Genomic DNA, 16,207 nt, shown 5'->3' with positions numbered 1-16,207 from the left:
CGTGGATAGACAAAAATGTAGCATACCTTGTAGAACTGTCATCATACTTGGGGCGTGAATTACTATTGACATTTTTTCTCAGTGTGTTCTTGAAGTGTAACCAGTTATGCTTTTTTTTTAGTTATGAAGTTTCTGAGTTCAATAGCAAGTTTGGCTTATGTCGAATCTGTTTTTGCAGCCGGATTACACCGGAACTATATCACACGTCCTTTTGCCTTTTTTATATGCGATTTGACAGTAGTAGCTCGTGGGGTGTAGTTTTGGTGTAGTCCCGCAGGAAAAAGGTCTCGATTCGATATAAAACGTAGTTTTGTTATATTTTTGAATATTGTTTAGATTTAAGGAATTCATGAAGATTTTTAAAAATATTTATACAACTCTGTTCGAGCGAAAATTGATTTTTCTAAAGATCTTTTCGTGAAGTTGCTCTATGCTTTTACTAAATATCTGGCATCTCTGCACCGCTAGTCGCTCTGAAGTTTGGTATCAGTATAGTAGTTTATTTGAAAAAAAAACCTTCAGATATAAAATAAAACACTGCATTGGGTGAAAACAAGATACCAACATTGTATTGAATAAGCATAGTAATAGTGTAGGACTATTGTAAATCGGTATTACCGATCTCAATCAAGGTATATTAAAACATATTGCAGTTTAGTTTTATAATTTTAGAAGAATAAATTTTAATTACAAGTTGTAATTCAACAAAAAGTTTCAAGTTTTTTTTTCTGTTATTTCCCCATATTGTAAAAGACAACAACCAGAAAAATCAATATTTTCTTTGTACCCCTTTTACATTCTATCCATACAGATGTCGAACATTGCCGAGCAGCACGATCTTGTAAAGAAAGGTTTGTTCAAATTTATTATTACTCACATTCCCGGTGCCGATCTCAGTATCGTAGACGATATAGTATTGTCATATGTAATATCAATTTTGGAAGAGGCTTCGCAGGATCCGTGTTTCGATGTTGAAGGTAAGGTAATAGAATATAACTCATAAAACCTATCTCAAGAAGTTTCTAATTAGATTATGTGAAACAATACCCTCAATGCATCGAAATGTTTTTATTGCTGCACTATTTAAAGTAGCCGGTCATTGTGTTCCGTACTTTGACAAAGATTGTTAATCTCGGATCTCGCTGAAAATCGCCGTCGTAAAGTAGAATTAGATGTTGAAGATTTTCGTCAATTATTGGTGTATCAAATTTCACTTGAGCCTTCGGAACAGAATAATTCCTCGCATCAACAATTGCACATTTTCATGCTTCCGAAGCGGAATCAATATTCACTTCGTTTTGCAAATCAAGCTCATTATTGAAATTTCTCTCAATATGAGTTTTGTATCTTTTCCAATTAGCCTTGTTATAATAAAAAACAGAGCTCATAGGGTTTAAAACTGATTCATGTGATATATAAAAAGTTATTGGAAGATGGTCAGAATCAAAATCAGCATGTGTGATCGATTCACTACATACATGACTTTGATCTGTTAGCACCAAATCAATTTTTGATGGATTCCTCACAGAAGAAAAACATGTAGGACTATTCAAAGACAAAATAGAATAGTATCCTGAGGAACAATCATTGAATAAAATTTTGCCATTGGAATTACTCTGAGAATTATTCCATGATCGATGTTTAGCGTTAAAATCGCCAACTATGAAAAATTTTGAACGGTTTCTGGTGAGTTTTTGTAAATACCTTTGAAATAATTTTTGTGCTCGCGTGTGCAAAGGAATGGTTAATATGCTGCGGCAATAAATAAAATCCCAAATTCAGTTTGAACTTCAATTCCCAAAGTTTCAATAACTTTCGTCTCAAGATGGGGAAGAGCACGATGATTGATTCGACGATGAATAACAATTGCAACTCCACCGCCGGAGCCCTGAATCCTATAATATCTATAAACCACGTAATTGGGATTTGTTAAAAAATTAAAAAGCTCATTCTCATTGGCCTTCAATGAACGAGCATTCCAATTTAAAATGTTCATTGTTTTATTTAAAATCATTGCTAGATCTTAAATTAGAAACAATTTGAATTGTAAAATTCGTTCCAATTTGAATAGCTTCAAACATGGATTTTGCCTGCAACATAAGACTGGGGCTCGACGAGGTTTCGATAAAACTGCAACATTAATGAGATCGAACATTGCCTGTTGCAGAAAAGAAAGTTTACCTGCCGTAATAGGCCCCAAGCAGTTGAAATTAGAAAAAATATTTTCGGTAGCATTATTAGCTGGAGTAGAATATTTAGGTATATTTTTATTTTCTACCGGTTTGTGTTTACCTCCCATGTTAACGGTCATTTTCGAATTACCAACATAAGGTGAACTAATGTTGGTTACCTGTGCATATGTTAAAACATTTTTGGTCCATGTTACAGAAATTAGATTCATGGCCATATCGTTGGCAAGTACGGCATTGGGTGATATGATTTTCACCTCCGCCAAACTTTCTTCCCATTTTACACGCACATTATATAAAGCATGTGCTTTTTCAAAAAATTTTAAGTTGTTCACATCACTGCAGTTAAAATGGATTAAATGGTTCACAAGGGAAATTCCAGTTCAATGGCTGTTTCCACCTCGTGATTTTTGTTTCATAAGAACTACGTGGGTAGGGGCTATGCCAAGTAATTATGTCAAAGTAATTTTGATCTCATCAACGGTTTGATCGTTGGTGAGACCTTTCAAGACAACCTTGAACGGCTTGGCGTTCTTGGTGTCATGTAAAAAATGTGTACATCTTGTCAGTTAAACACTGAACGAGACGATCATTGAGTCGGCTAATAAGCGGCATTCACCTCTACGGCCAATTTGATAAGTAACTTTAACGTCAGAAACAAACTTTGAAAGTTCCTTTTTGAATATATTAAATTCAGAAGAAATAGTTACCACAATAGGTGGAACTTTCTCCTTTTGTGTGTGTGTGTGTGTGTGTGTGTGTGTGTGTGTGTGTGTGTGTGTGTGTGTGTGTGTGTGTATGTGTGTGCGTGTGCGTGTGCGTGTGTGTGTGGGCGTGTGTGTGTCTGTGTCTGTGTTGCCCCATAAGACCCTATTGAATTTTATTGCAATCGGATTTTTAGTTTCGAGGTTATGTATCAAAATGTGAAAATCACAAAACTTCATTATCTCAGAAACTACACAACCGATTTGAACAAAATTGGTATCAAAAGAATTTTATAAGGATCGGACATGTGGTTCAAAAGTTATGTAAAGAAACGTGTTTCAAAGACTGTTTAAACTCACTCACTTTTCTCAGAGATGGCTGGACCGATTTTCACAAAATTAGTGTCATATGGAAGGTCTTGTTGCCCCATAAGACCCTATTGAATTTTATTGTTATTGGACTTTAACTTTGTCCGTTATGAATAATAATGGGAAATCAGGCCATGACAAGAAACCAGTTTCTAAGACTGCTTGAACTCACCCACTTTTCTCAAAGATGGATGGACCGATTTTCACAAAATAAGTTGCAATAGAGAAGTCTAGTTGCCTGATAAGACCCTTTTGAATTTTATTATAATCGGACTGCAACTTTGTCTGTTATGTATCAGAATGTAAAAGTTATGAAACTCCATTATCTTAGAAACTACATAACCGATTTGAACAAAATAGGTATCAAATGAACGGACTGTCTTCAAAACCCCTAAATAACGAATTTTCATGGTGATTGAACATGTAGTTCGAAGGTTATGAAAAAAAACGCGTTCAGAAAACTTTTTTAAATTCACTCGTTTTGCCAAAGATGGCATGACTGATTTCGACAATCTTAGTTTTAAATTGAAGGTTCAGTTGCTGTATTGATACCCATTACATTTGATTATAATGCTGGTTGACAAAATCGAAAAAAATGCTGCTCTAATGCTCACAGTAGTTGGCCTAGAAAGAAAAAGATTCACAGGAAAAGCTATAATTTTCAATTTGTTTTTAGTTTGACCTTCGGGCCACACTTGTGTTGACCAGTGTAATCTGACTTTTATTTTAGCCATTATGTGTTAAATTGTAAAAATATTGAAAGTCTAAGAAAACATGTGTCAAACGAACAGGTTGTTCCTCAAACTTACAAAGAAACAAATCTGTTTAAAACTAGCTACTTTGATCAAAGTTCGAAATTAGGAGTCATTATGATAGAAAAACTATTTAATTAGTACAAATATTACGTCAAATTTCAAATACTATGCTCCGGTTATTCCTTCAAATACAACATCAATATTCTAAAATCCAAAGAGTGGATATTAGGGTGGGGAATCGTTATATGGAAAAAAGCAAACTTGATAGCAGAAAGCCTGAACCAAGTTTTTTTTGTTCTATTTGGAGCCCCAAACAATCCTAAATTTATCGGAAGTCGATTGGTTTAGTCTCCGCTTGGCGCATTGCGTTTATAATTTATATGGAGATTTGTATGAAATAGTAGGAGGGTGGTATCCAAGACACGACCGCATAGTTGACGTAGGACTACAATAAGTTTAGTTTTGATTTGAGCTAGTTTTACTTTTATAGTTTGCTTAATTTATTTTAACCAATTTAAGCTCAACATCTTTCAAAAGGACAATATTTTGGTTCGGGTGGTAATATCAAGTGTCTAGGTCGTCAGCCCAAATTCATCAAGCGTCACTTCAAACGACTTAGAACTAAAACTAGTTCATTGGTGGCCATTTCTACTGTTAAGGTCGTCTTCGATCATTTAAAAAGTATAAAAAGTCAAGAAAAAAGAGCCGTGGCATGGTTCCATTTTGGCAACAGAAAAAATTCTGGCGTGTTTCCATAATCGAACGGGGTCTGTATTTTGATTATTTCTTTGCAGCACTCTATCTTAGAAGAAAAAATATTCTGTTTAACATTCACAATGGTCCAGAAACCAAATTTAGGGGCAAATTTGGGTCTAGAGCTCTCAAGCAATGTTTTAGAGGAAAAATTTTTTGTTTACAAAGTTACTGAAAATTATTGGAGCTATAAAATTGTAGAACAAGGTTTTTTTTTATTCTCGCTTATTTTCCGTCGGTCTAGTTCCGCCACTGTTGTTGTGCCAATCACCGACGCCCAGGGAGGCAACTCCACCCAGGACCCTAACTCACGACCCGTTTATTATCTACAAAAATAAAAAAGTTAGATACTTGATAGCTTCGAAAATTTTGGTCACCCTAAAATATTGCTATAGAGCTCTAGACCCAAATTTCCCCCTAAATTTGGTTTCTGGACCATTGATGAATACCTTTTATTCTAATACAACGAATTTTCTTTATTACGCGAAAAGGCAACCTACTATAACATATTTAATTGAGTACGATTTAATAAAAATTAAACTTCCTTCTAAATCTATTTGTCTTGTTAAAGGTGGCTCACTCACCGAACACAAAGCGGCAAAGATGTCACATATATTTTGTATATATAAAGATGTCACATATACTTTGTTCCCCGGCGGCGTAGCGTATTTTGCGGCACCCGAAAAATCATATTAAATTCCGATATTTGCTGCTATACGAAACAAGAAGAAGGAGAAGACAATTCAAACGACAATTCGATTGTGTTCCACGCCCCACTGTGCGTCAACAGCGGCAATTTAGTTTTCACTTGACTTGACTGCACAAAGATGAATTTCGAGTTTTTCTACACTGATAGCGACGAGTAACCAGCGCACTGTTCATTACTCGGTGCAGTACTGTTGCCTGTGCCATCATATTCTCCTTCAAGATATCAGTTTCATTAACATTAACATATATATTAACAGCAGAGCGTACTACTGTCTGATAGTGGAGGTGGTTACGAACTTTTAGAAAAAGCTTCACTTTCAAGACATCAAAATAGTCTAGGTTTATGGAAGCTAACATTAGTTGACCTATTGGGACGGGGAGATTCTGTCAAATTTTTTTTTGCCACTGCTATACAGGATATCACAGCAGGCAGTTGGTGTCTATTCATGAAGTCTGTGCCAGGCGTGCTCGCATGTGATTGGTACATTGTTGGTGAAAATTCGACCTTGTAACTTTTATTCAATTTGCACTGTTTAACAATGAAGTGATAATGAAAATTGAAGAATCACAAAATTGTCCATCATTTTATCAATCCAACGACATATTGACTATTGTGATCCATCATGTGGTTACATCAGTATAACCGTTTGAAATCTTTCATTCCGACGTTACATTTTGGTTTTAGTTTTCGCGGAATGTATCTCGATATAGTGCGGTTAAACGTAGTCCTACGTCAAAAACCAACGTTTTTGCATTTTCCATCCTAAAGAGCTCAAAGTGGCTCAAACCATAGGTTTCATGACTTCAAATGGTAGGTTTTTTGGTACCTAACTTGGCCGAAGACATCAAAGAGCTAGGGTGTCCCAAAAAATACTAGAGCTGTTCGAAGTTGAGTATGTCGAAATTTATGTTGCAAATCGTTTTTTCTGCCAACACTGCCAGTGTACCGGCGTTAGTCAGATTTCCATTAGAAGTAACCTCTGAAACACGTTGTAGATTCTACCTACACCTAGAATATTGACCTGAATTTGTTTGTCTGATCCAGTTGAGTGTATAAACTCGTTACGACAGGTTATTTCAATAATGTATCGGATTCTGATAGTTTGAATCGGAATGTGGCAAAAAAAGACTAAAAAACGTAAATTGAATGATGATGGTAATTGCGCGAATAACGAAACAGAAGTTTTAACTTTTGCGAGTGTAGTTCGTGGTAATGTAAAAAAACGTAAGGCTGGTCCAGTCATTGTGATCAAGCCAAAAGAGTCCTCCTAGAGTAGTGAAGCTACAAGAGAATTTTTAAAGTCGAATTTAGATCCGAAGACCCACAAAATAAGTAACTTTAGAAACGGGAAAGATGGCTCAGTTATTGTTGAGTGTGCAACAAATGATAACATTGAGATCGTGAAAAGTGGCATTGAAAACAACCTTGGCGAAAGCTACACAGCTGTTGTACCCGTTCCCCCGGTGCCAAGATTAAAAATAATGGGTATGAGTGGTCAGTATTCTCCTGACGCCTTCATTGACCTTTTAAAGAGTCAAAACGAGGCGGTTTCTATCGATAGTATCAAGGTTATTAGTATGTACGAAAATCCACGTTTCAAATATAACAAGTTCAACGTGGTAATTGAAGTCGATAAAAAGTCGTATAATAGTTTGTTGACCGCGAAAAAAGTGAATGTTGGGTGGGATCGGTGCCACATCATTCCAGCGATTAACATTTTGAGATGCTTCAAATGTGGATAATTTGGGCACAAGAGCACAGAATGTAAAAACGAAGGAAGGTGCTCCTTGTGTAGCGGGCAACACAAGACATCTGAATGTTCTTCCACTGTATCGAAATGTATTAACTGTTTAAAATTTAATAAAGAACGCAAAATAAATTTGGACGTTAACCACGCAGCATCTAGCTCGGAATGCTCAGTTTACAAGAAATTGTATGAGCAAAAAAAAAAGGTAGCCTGCGTTTCGATAAATAGCAACCAAGTTCCAAGTGGAATGTGAATCAATTCGATATGATGTATTTGAATAATGCAGGGTTATCTACAAACTACGTTGCTTTGCGACAGATTGTAGAAGAAAAGCGTCCAAGTTTGGCATTTTTATCAGAAACTCACATTGTAGATATTGATGCGTTCGACCTATATTCTATACCGGGATACAAAATAGCTGCTTGTTGCTCACATTCCAGACACACTGGCGGTGTTGCTATTTATGCACAGGAATCAATTCGATTCAATCTTCGCCACAACGAAGCAATTGATGGATACTGGTTCTTGGACATTACGGTGGAAAGTGGCATGAAGATGGGTAATTATGGTGTTGTTTATCATTCTCCAAGTTCAAGTGACCAGCGTTTTATGGAGATTTTGGAAACTTGGTTTAAAGTTTTTGTGGATTGTAGTAAATTTAACCTTTTACCGGAGATTTTAACATGAATTGGCGCGATAACCTTAATTCAAATCATTTGAAGCGCTTAGCCGAATTTTGCAATTTGAAACAAATAATTAATGAGTATACCCGTATTTCCAGACATAGTAGGACTTTGATTGACCACGTTTATACTAATTTTGACTCCGTTTCTGCAATAGTGAGTCCCAATTTAAAAGTTACCGATAATGAAACGATTGTTATAAATATTTCTGGTACGGGAAGTAAAATAAATCAAGTAAAATTGAAGTGCTGGAAAAATTACTCGAAACAAAAGAGCTTGTTGCAAGAAACTTGGATTTTTCCCTACCTCGTAGCCTTGATGATAAAGCAACTATTTTGAACAATGTTTTTAAAAACTGTACTAATCAGTTAGTCAAAAAAAAAAGAATGTTGTTGTTAAGAACTCGAACAACTGGTACAATCTAAATCTTTTGCGCCTCAGGCGAAAAAGAGACAAATTGTACAAAAAGTTTTGTATAACAGTACATGATAGTGATTGGTACAATTATACAGTTGCCAGGAATATATATTCACAATCTCTGAACAAAACACGGAGCGAATATATACAGGGAAAAATTGATCAACATGAAAACAACAGCACAGAGTTATGGAGAATACTGAAGTCATTACTGAAACCTTGCAATTTTAATCCGCGGTCTATAACTTTTGATGGCATTGAAGAACATTCTGAAGCAACAATTGCAAGTAAGTTCAATGATTATTTCATCGAAAGTGTTTCATTGATCAATTAATCAATTTAACTGGTTAATGTACCGGATGAAATAAAACGGCCGTATAATGTTAATTGTAGTTTTGAAAGCTTTCACCAACTTACACTAGAACAACTTAAAAACATATGTTTTTCTCTTCATAAAACGGCTGGAATTGATAACGTTAACGGTAGAATTATTCAAGATTGTTTTCATGTTATTGGGTACGATCTACTTGGCCTTATAAACGAATCTTTACGAACGGGGCACGTGCCACAAATTTGGAAGGAGTTTTTAGTGATTCCGATACAAACAGTTGCTGGGACGAATAAAGCCGAAGAGTTTCGTCCTATCAATATGTTGCACACTTTAGAGAAAATTTTAGAACTTGCTGTAAAAGGCCAACTGTTACAATATTTGAACTCTAACGGTTCGTGATACAAGAACAATCAGGATATCGGGAAGGCCTTTCTTGTGAAACTGCATTGAATTTGGTGTTAGTAAAATGGAAAGAAAACATTGAGCGTAAGGATACTATTGTTGCGTTGTTTTTGGATCTTAAACGCGCTTTTGAAACGATTTTTAGGCCCTTATTGTTACAAAGTATAAAGCGCTTTGGAATTACGAGTACTGCATACAATGGTTTGAAAACTACTTGTGTGACAGAACTCAAAGGACTATTTTCAATGATTTTACCTCTGATCCCATAAGGAACACTCTTGGTGTACCTCAGGGAAGTGTATTAGGGGCTATTTTGTTTATTATGTACATTAATGATATGAGAAGAGTCTTACGTTTTTGTGACATAAATCTGTTTGCTGATGACACAGTATTGTTCATTGCAGCTAAAAATCTCGAAGAAGCCATATTGCATTTAAACTAAGATTTGCGATCGCTGAGCGGATGGTTGAAATTCAAACAGCTAAAATTGAACACCAACAAAACTAAATTCATGATAATTTCGCGAAACCGTGTAAATGAAAATGTCTCAGTTAAAATTGATGGCGAGACAATCGATCGGGTGAGTGAGATCAAATATCTTGGCGTGATTATTAATGACAAGCTAAAGTTCAGTGTTCACATTGATAATGTCATCAAGAAAATTGCCAAGAAATATGGAATCCTCTGTCGTTTGAAAAAGGAGTTGAATACTTTCAGCAAGATTCATCTCTATAAATCAATCATCTCTCCTCATTTAGACTTTTGCACTTCCATTTTATTTTTGGCAAATGAAACACAAATATCGAGATTGCAGCGTTTGCAAAATAAAATAATGCGGTTGATTTTGAGATGCAATAGATACACTTCCTCGTCTTTGATGCTTGACGCTTTGCAATGGCTATCGGTGAAGTAACGAATTGTTTTTCTGACAATGGTGTTCATTTTTAAAGTAGCTAATGGATTGCTGCCCCGATATTTGTGTGATCGAATTGTTAGAGGAAGTGACATCCATAGATATAACACAAGAAATGCGGGAGAAATTAGAAAACCACATTTTTGCCTTTCTCCTAGAAAGATATAGCAATCACTGCAAAAACTAAAGGTATAAAAGTGCTCAAAAGGGCCGAATGGCAGAATGGCATATATCACTCAACTCAGGTCGACGAGCTGAGCATTTTCTGTATGTATGTATGTATGTGTGTGTGTGTGTATGTGCAGATTTTTATTCTCACTCACTTTTCTCAGAGATGGCTGGACCGATTTTCATGAAATTAATTGCAAATGAAAAGTCTCGTTGTCCCATCGGATTTTTAGTTTATAGGTTATGTATCAAAATGTAAAAATCATGAAACATCATTATCTCGAAAACTACACAACCTATTTGAACAAAATTGATTTCAAATGAACGGGCTACCTGAAATACCCTTATTTTTTGAATTTCATAAAGATTGAACTTGTGGTTCAAAAGTTATGACAAGAAACGTGTTTTGAAGACTACTTAATCTCACTCATGTTTCTCAGAGATGGCTGTACCGATTTTCATAAAATCAGTGTCAAATGGAAGGTCTAATTGCCCCATAAGACCATTACTTTGCCTGTTATGTTTGAAAATGTGAAATCCAGTCATGAAAAGGAACATATTCCGAAGACTACTTGAACTCACTCACTTTTCTCAGAGATGGCTGACCCGATTTCCACAAAATTAGTGTCAACTATTAAGTCTAGCTGCCTCGTAACACCCTATTGAATTTTACTGTAATCGGACTGTAACCTCGTCTGTAATGTACCAAAATGTGAAAATCACGAAACTTCATTATCTCAGAAACTACACAACCGATTTGATCAATATTATTATCAGATGAGCGGGCTAGTTAAGGGTTAACTGATGAATTATGATTGAACACGTGGTTTCAAAGTTTGGCTGCCCTATACGTTCCCATTTTATTTGATTATAATCGAACTTAACCAACCAAGCGTCATTCTGGTTGAAGAAACACCCATATTGGGTGTAATTCGATCATTTTCCGCTGTTTCCCAGGAACCGGAAGTCGCCAACCTAGAATCCAAAATAGGGTTTGTGGTCGATTTAAGCTGCTGTGTATCATTCTAAATCCGGAGATACTCATGTTAGACGGAAATCGGCCATTTTTGGCTGTTTTCCAGAAACCACAAGTTGCCATCCTACAATTCATAATGGTGTCTGAAGTCGATTTGTGGCTCCAGTGCATCATTACGATTCCGAAAATTCCCATATTGGGTGGTATTTGGTCGTTTGCCACTGTTTTTCCGAAACCGGAAGTCGCCATCTTAGAATTCGAATGTTGGTCGATTATGGAACATATTTGTTACCACTAAAAACATTCACCTGCCGAATATGGTTCCATTTAGTTGATTAGTTCGCGAGATGTGCAGAAATTTGTGCAGAAACATGTGCTTCCATAAGAGGGAGGGGCGTCGAACCATTATGGACATATTTATTACCCTTAAAAACATCCACATGCCAAATTCGGTTTCATTTGCTTGGTTTGTTCTTGAGTTGTGCAGAAATGTATGTTTCATTTGTATTGGACCCCTCCTTTCCAGAAGAGGGAGGGGTCTCAAAGTTTTCGAGCCTATATGGATCAAACAGACAGACAGACCGGACTACATTTATATATATATATATATATATATATATATATATATATATATATATATATATATATATATATATATATATATATATATATATATATATATATATATATACATATATATATATATATATATATATATATATATATATATATATATATATATATATATATATATATATATATATATATATATATATATATATATATATATATATATATATATATATATATATATATATATATATATATATCTGGCAGAGCTGTATGCCACCACGTTGGCCACGTCATGCCACGTCGTTGCGCTTGCTGTCTTTTTGGCGCTTCCTTCCTCCCACGGTAACCCAAGGGTTTCCCGTAGCTGCCACTTCGGCAGACTTTTCGGCGGACTTGGAGGCCGTTGGTGTGCTGTCTCGCGGGCTTAGCACAACCAACCGTTTCTTGCTGTTCTCGGGGGCTTCCCCCGGAGACTGCCTTGCTCTTTTTGCGGCTGACCCGGAGGCGCAAACCGCTGCAAACGTGCAGGTGTCCGTTTGGACCGACTTCGTCGCCCTTCCGGTCACCTCCGTTGCATTCTTCTCTGCAGCCACCGCTCTTGCCTTGAGCTCGGCGTGCTCCTTCTTCGCAGCATCGACGGAGGACCGAAGCATGTAGAGAGCCTGCTTCAGGTACTTCGTCGTGTTGGTGCGACTTTTCGCAAACTCGATTATGGCATCGAGCTGCTCCGACAGCGCTACTACCTTCGGTAGCGTGTCTCGCTGTCTTCCGACCGCCTTTATCAACAGTGGACCAGCCACTGCGATGTCTTGCGTCGATCCGGTAGGCGTACTGCCTTTGCCGTCTTCGCAGGCGTCCTTTACTGCATCCATCTCCGCCTTTCTCGGCGGAGACCTCTGGATGCCTAAGCTAATGGATTGCTGCCCCGATATTTGTGTGATCGAATTGTTAGAGGAAGTGACATCCATAGATATAACACAAGAAATGCGGGAGAAATTAGAAAACCACATTTTTGCCTTTCTCCTAGAAAGATATAGCAATCACTGCAAAAACTAAAGGTATAAAAGTGCTCAAAAGGGCCGAATGGCAGAATGGCATATATCACTCAACTCAGGTCGACGAGCTGAGCATTTTCTGTATGTATGTATGTATGTGTGTGTGTGTGTATGTGCAGATTTTTATTCTCACTCACTTTTCTCAGAGATGGCTGGACCGATTTTCATGAAATTAATTGCAAATGAAAAGTCTCGTTGTCCCATCGGATTTTTAGTTTATAGGTTATGTATCAAAATGTAAAAATCATGAAACATCATTATCTCGAAAACTACACAACCTATTTGAACAAAATTGATTTCAAATGAACGGGCTACCTGAAATACCCTTATTTTTTGAATTTCATAAAGATTGAACTTGTGGTTCAAAAGTTATGACAAGAAACGTGTTTTGAAGACTACTTAATCTCACTCATGTTTCTCAGAGATGGCTGTACCGATTTTCATAAAATCAGTGTCAAATGGAAGGTCTAATTGCCCCATAAGACCATTACTTTGCCTGTTATGTTTGAAAATGTGAAATCCAGTCATGAAAAGGAACATATTCCGAAGACTACTTGAACTCACTCACTTTTCTCAGAGATGGCTGACCCGATTTCCACAAAATTAGTGTCAACTATTAAGTCTAGCTGCCTCGTAACACCCTATTGAATTTTACTGTAATCGGACTGTAACCTCGTCTGTAATGTACCAAAATGTGAAAATCACGAAACTTCATTATCTCAGAAACTACACAACCGATTTGATCAATATTATTATCAGATGAGCGGGCTAGTTAAGGGTTAACTGATGAATTATGATTGAACACGTGGTTTCAAAGTTTGGCTGCCCTATACGTTCCCATTTTATTTGATTATAATCGAACTTAACCAACCAAGCGTCATTCTGGTTGAAGAAACACCCATATTGGGTGTAATTCGATCATTTTCCGCTGTTTCCCAGGAACCGGAAGTCGCCAACCTAGAATCCAAAATAGGGTTTGTGGTCGATTTAAGCTGCTGTGTATCATTCTAAATCCGGAGATACTCATGTTAGACGGAAATCGGCCATTTTTGGCTGTTTTCCAGAAACCACAAGTTGCCATCCTACAATTCATAATGGTGTCTGAAGTCGATTTGTGGCTCCAGTGCATCATTACGATTCCGAAAATTCCCATATTGGGTGGTATTTGGTCGTTTGCCACTGTTTTTCCGAAACCGGAAGTCGCCATCTTAGAATTCGAATGTTGGTCGATTATGGAACATATTTGTTACCACTAAAAACATTCACCTGCCGAATATGGTTCCATTTAGTTGATTAGTTCGCGAGATGTGCAGAAATTTGTGCAGAAACATGTGCTTCCATAAGAGGGAGGGGCGTCGAACCATTATGGACATATTTATTACCCTTAAAAACATCCACATGCCAAATTCGGTTTCATTTGCTTGGTTTGTTCTTGAGTTGTGCAGAAATGTATGTTTCATTTGTATTGGACCCCTCCTTTCCAGAAGAGGGAGGGGTCTCAAAGTTTTCGAGCCTATATGGATCAAACAGACAGACAGACCGGACTACATTTATATATATATATATATATATATATATATATATATATATATATATATATATATATATATATATATATATATATATATATATATATATATATATATATATATATATATATATATTATATATACATATATATATATATATATATATATATATATATATATATATATATATATATATATATATATATATATATATATATATATATATATTATATATATATATATATATATATATATATATATATATATATATATATATATATATATATATATATATATATATATATATATATATATATATATATATATATATATATATATCTGGCAGAGCTGTATGCCACCACGTTGGCCACGTCATGCCACGTCGTTGCGCTTGCTGTCTTTTTGGCGCTTCCTTCCTCCCACGGTAACCCAAGGGTTTCCCGTAGCTGCCACTTCGGCAGACTTTTCGGCGGACTTGGAGGCCGTTGGTGTGCTGTCTCGCGGGCTTAGCACAACCAACCGTTTCTTGCTGTTCTCGGGGGCTTCCCCCGGAGACTGCCTTGCTCTTTTTGCGGCTGACCCGGAGGCGCAAACCGCTGCAAACGTGCAGGTGTCCGTTTGGACCGACTTCGTCGCCCTTCCGGTCACCTCCGTTGCATTCTTCTCTGCAGCCACCGCTCTTGCCTTGAGCTCGGCGTGCTCCTTCTTCGCAGCATCGACGGAGGACCGAAGCATGTAGAGAGCCTGCTTCAGGTACTTCGTCGTGTTGGTGCGACTTTTCGCAAACTCGATTATGGCATCGAGCTGCTCCGACAGCGCTACTACCTTCGGTAGCGTGTCTCGCTGTCTTCCGACCGCCTTTATCAACAGTGGACCAGCCACTGCGATGTCTTGCGTCGATCCGGTAGGCGTACTGCCTTTGCCGTCTTCGCAGGCGTCCTTTACTGCATCCATCTCCGCCTTTCTCGGCGGAGACCTCTGGATGCCTCCTCGTGCAAACGGGTTTTTCAACCCATCTGCGCCCAATTGTTGATCTTCATTATTTTCATTGTTCATTTTTGTTAAGTGGGTCCCCCTTCCAGCCGCTATCCTTATCCATACTGGAGTGGTCGCCTATCTGGTCCCATGGTAGTCTATGCCGAAGCAGTGAGGCCATGGCTAGGGGCGGCTGCCATAGCGCCTTATGAGCAACTATGACACCCCCGACCGGCGCAAGTCAGGAAAGGACATCTGATCCCACTTCTGCCCGGTTCCCACCGGGCAATGAATTTGGAACTTACTGGAAGGCCTGCCAGGTTTTACGGGACGGAGACCCCTGCACCGGTTGTTGTCTCGCCGTTTCAAGCCGTTGTCACACGACCTTACTAAGGGAGCTCGGCGCAGGTGCCAGCCCAGAATCGTAGTACGAAAACAAAATCCGACTCTTATCATATGACGTTGCGACCAGTTGCCGTAATTGGGAACTTACTGGCATCAATCCCAATGGGCGAATTAGTGCATTTGGGTGGTGGGAGCGGCACTATTCGCTCCGTCAGAGCTGCTTCCGGATAATGTGGCTTTTGCGAGAATTCGGCGGCCCAATGCCTGAGTCTCACCACAACCTAGGCTAGCTCTCGCTGATGGTCCGGGACTTGCAGTTGCTTGCAGTGAGCACTTCCGTGGCCTACGGTAATCGCCAAATACCGACCCGTGGTGGCATACAGCTCTGCCAGATATATATATATATATATATATATATATATATATATATATATATATATATATATATATATATATATATATATATATATATATATATATATATATATATATATATAATATATATATATATATATATATATATATATATATATATATATATACACTTCCGTGGCCTTCCGTGGCCTACGGTAATCGTCAAATACCGACCCGTGGTGGCATACAGCTCTGCCAGA

The 16,207-nt window shown here is 37.5% G+C and overlaps 1 protein-coding gene across 2 annotated transcripts in view; it reads left to right on the top strand.

Moving 5' to 3' along the window:
- Positions 1–290: 290 nt before the first annotated feature.
- Positions 291–16,207, top strand: part of LOC129730263 (CUE domain-containing protein 2) — a 102,205-nt gene continuing 86,288 nt past the window's right edge. Inside the window, exons 1-2 of one of the 2 annotated variants that reach the window (XM_055689451.1) lie at positions 291–632; positions 812–977. In XM_055689451.1, coding sequence (XP_055545426.1) covers positions 812–977 — 166 coding nt within the window. In that variant the 5' untranslated portion in view covers positions 291–632. The remainder of the gene's footprint in view (positions 633–811; positions 978–16,207) is intronic. The other variant, XM_055689460.1, reaches the window with a different exon arrangement.

The sequence above is a fragment of the Wyeomyia smithii genome, chromosome 1 (genome assembly GCF_029784165.1).
Source record: "Wyeomyia smithii strain HCP4-BCI-WySm-NY-G18 chromosome 1, ASM2978416v1, whole genome shotgun sequence".
Taxonomy (NCBI): domain Eukaryota; kingdom Metazoa; phylum Arthropoda; class Insecta; order Diptera; family Culicidae; genus Wyeomyia; species Wyeomyia smithii.
The sequence above is the reverse complement of the archived record's forward strand: the minus strand, read 5'-3'. Positions and strand labels throughout refer to the sequence as shown.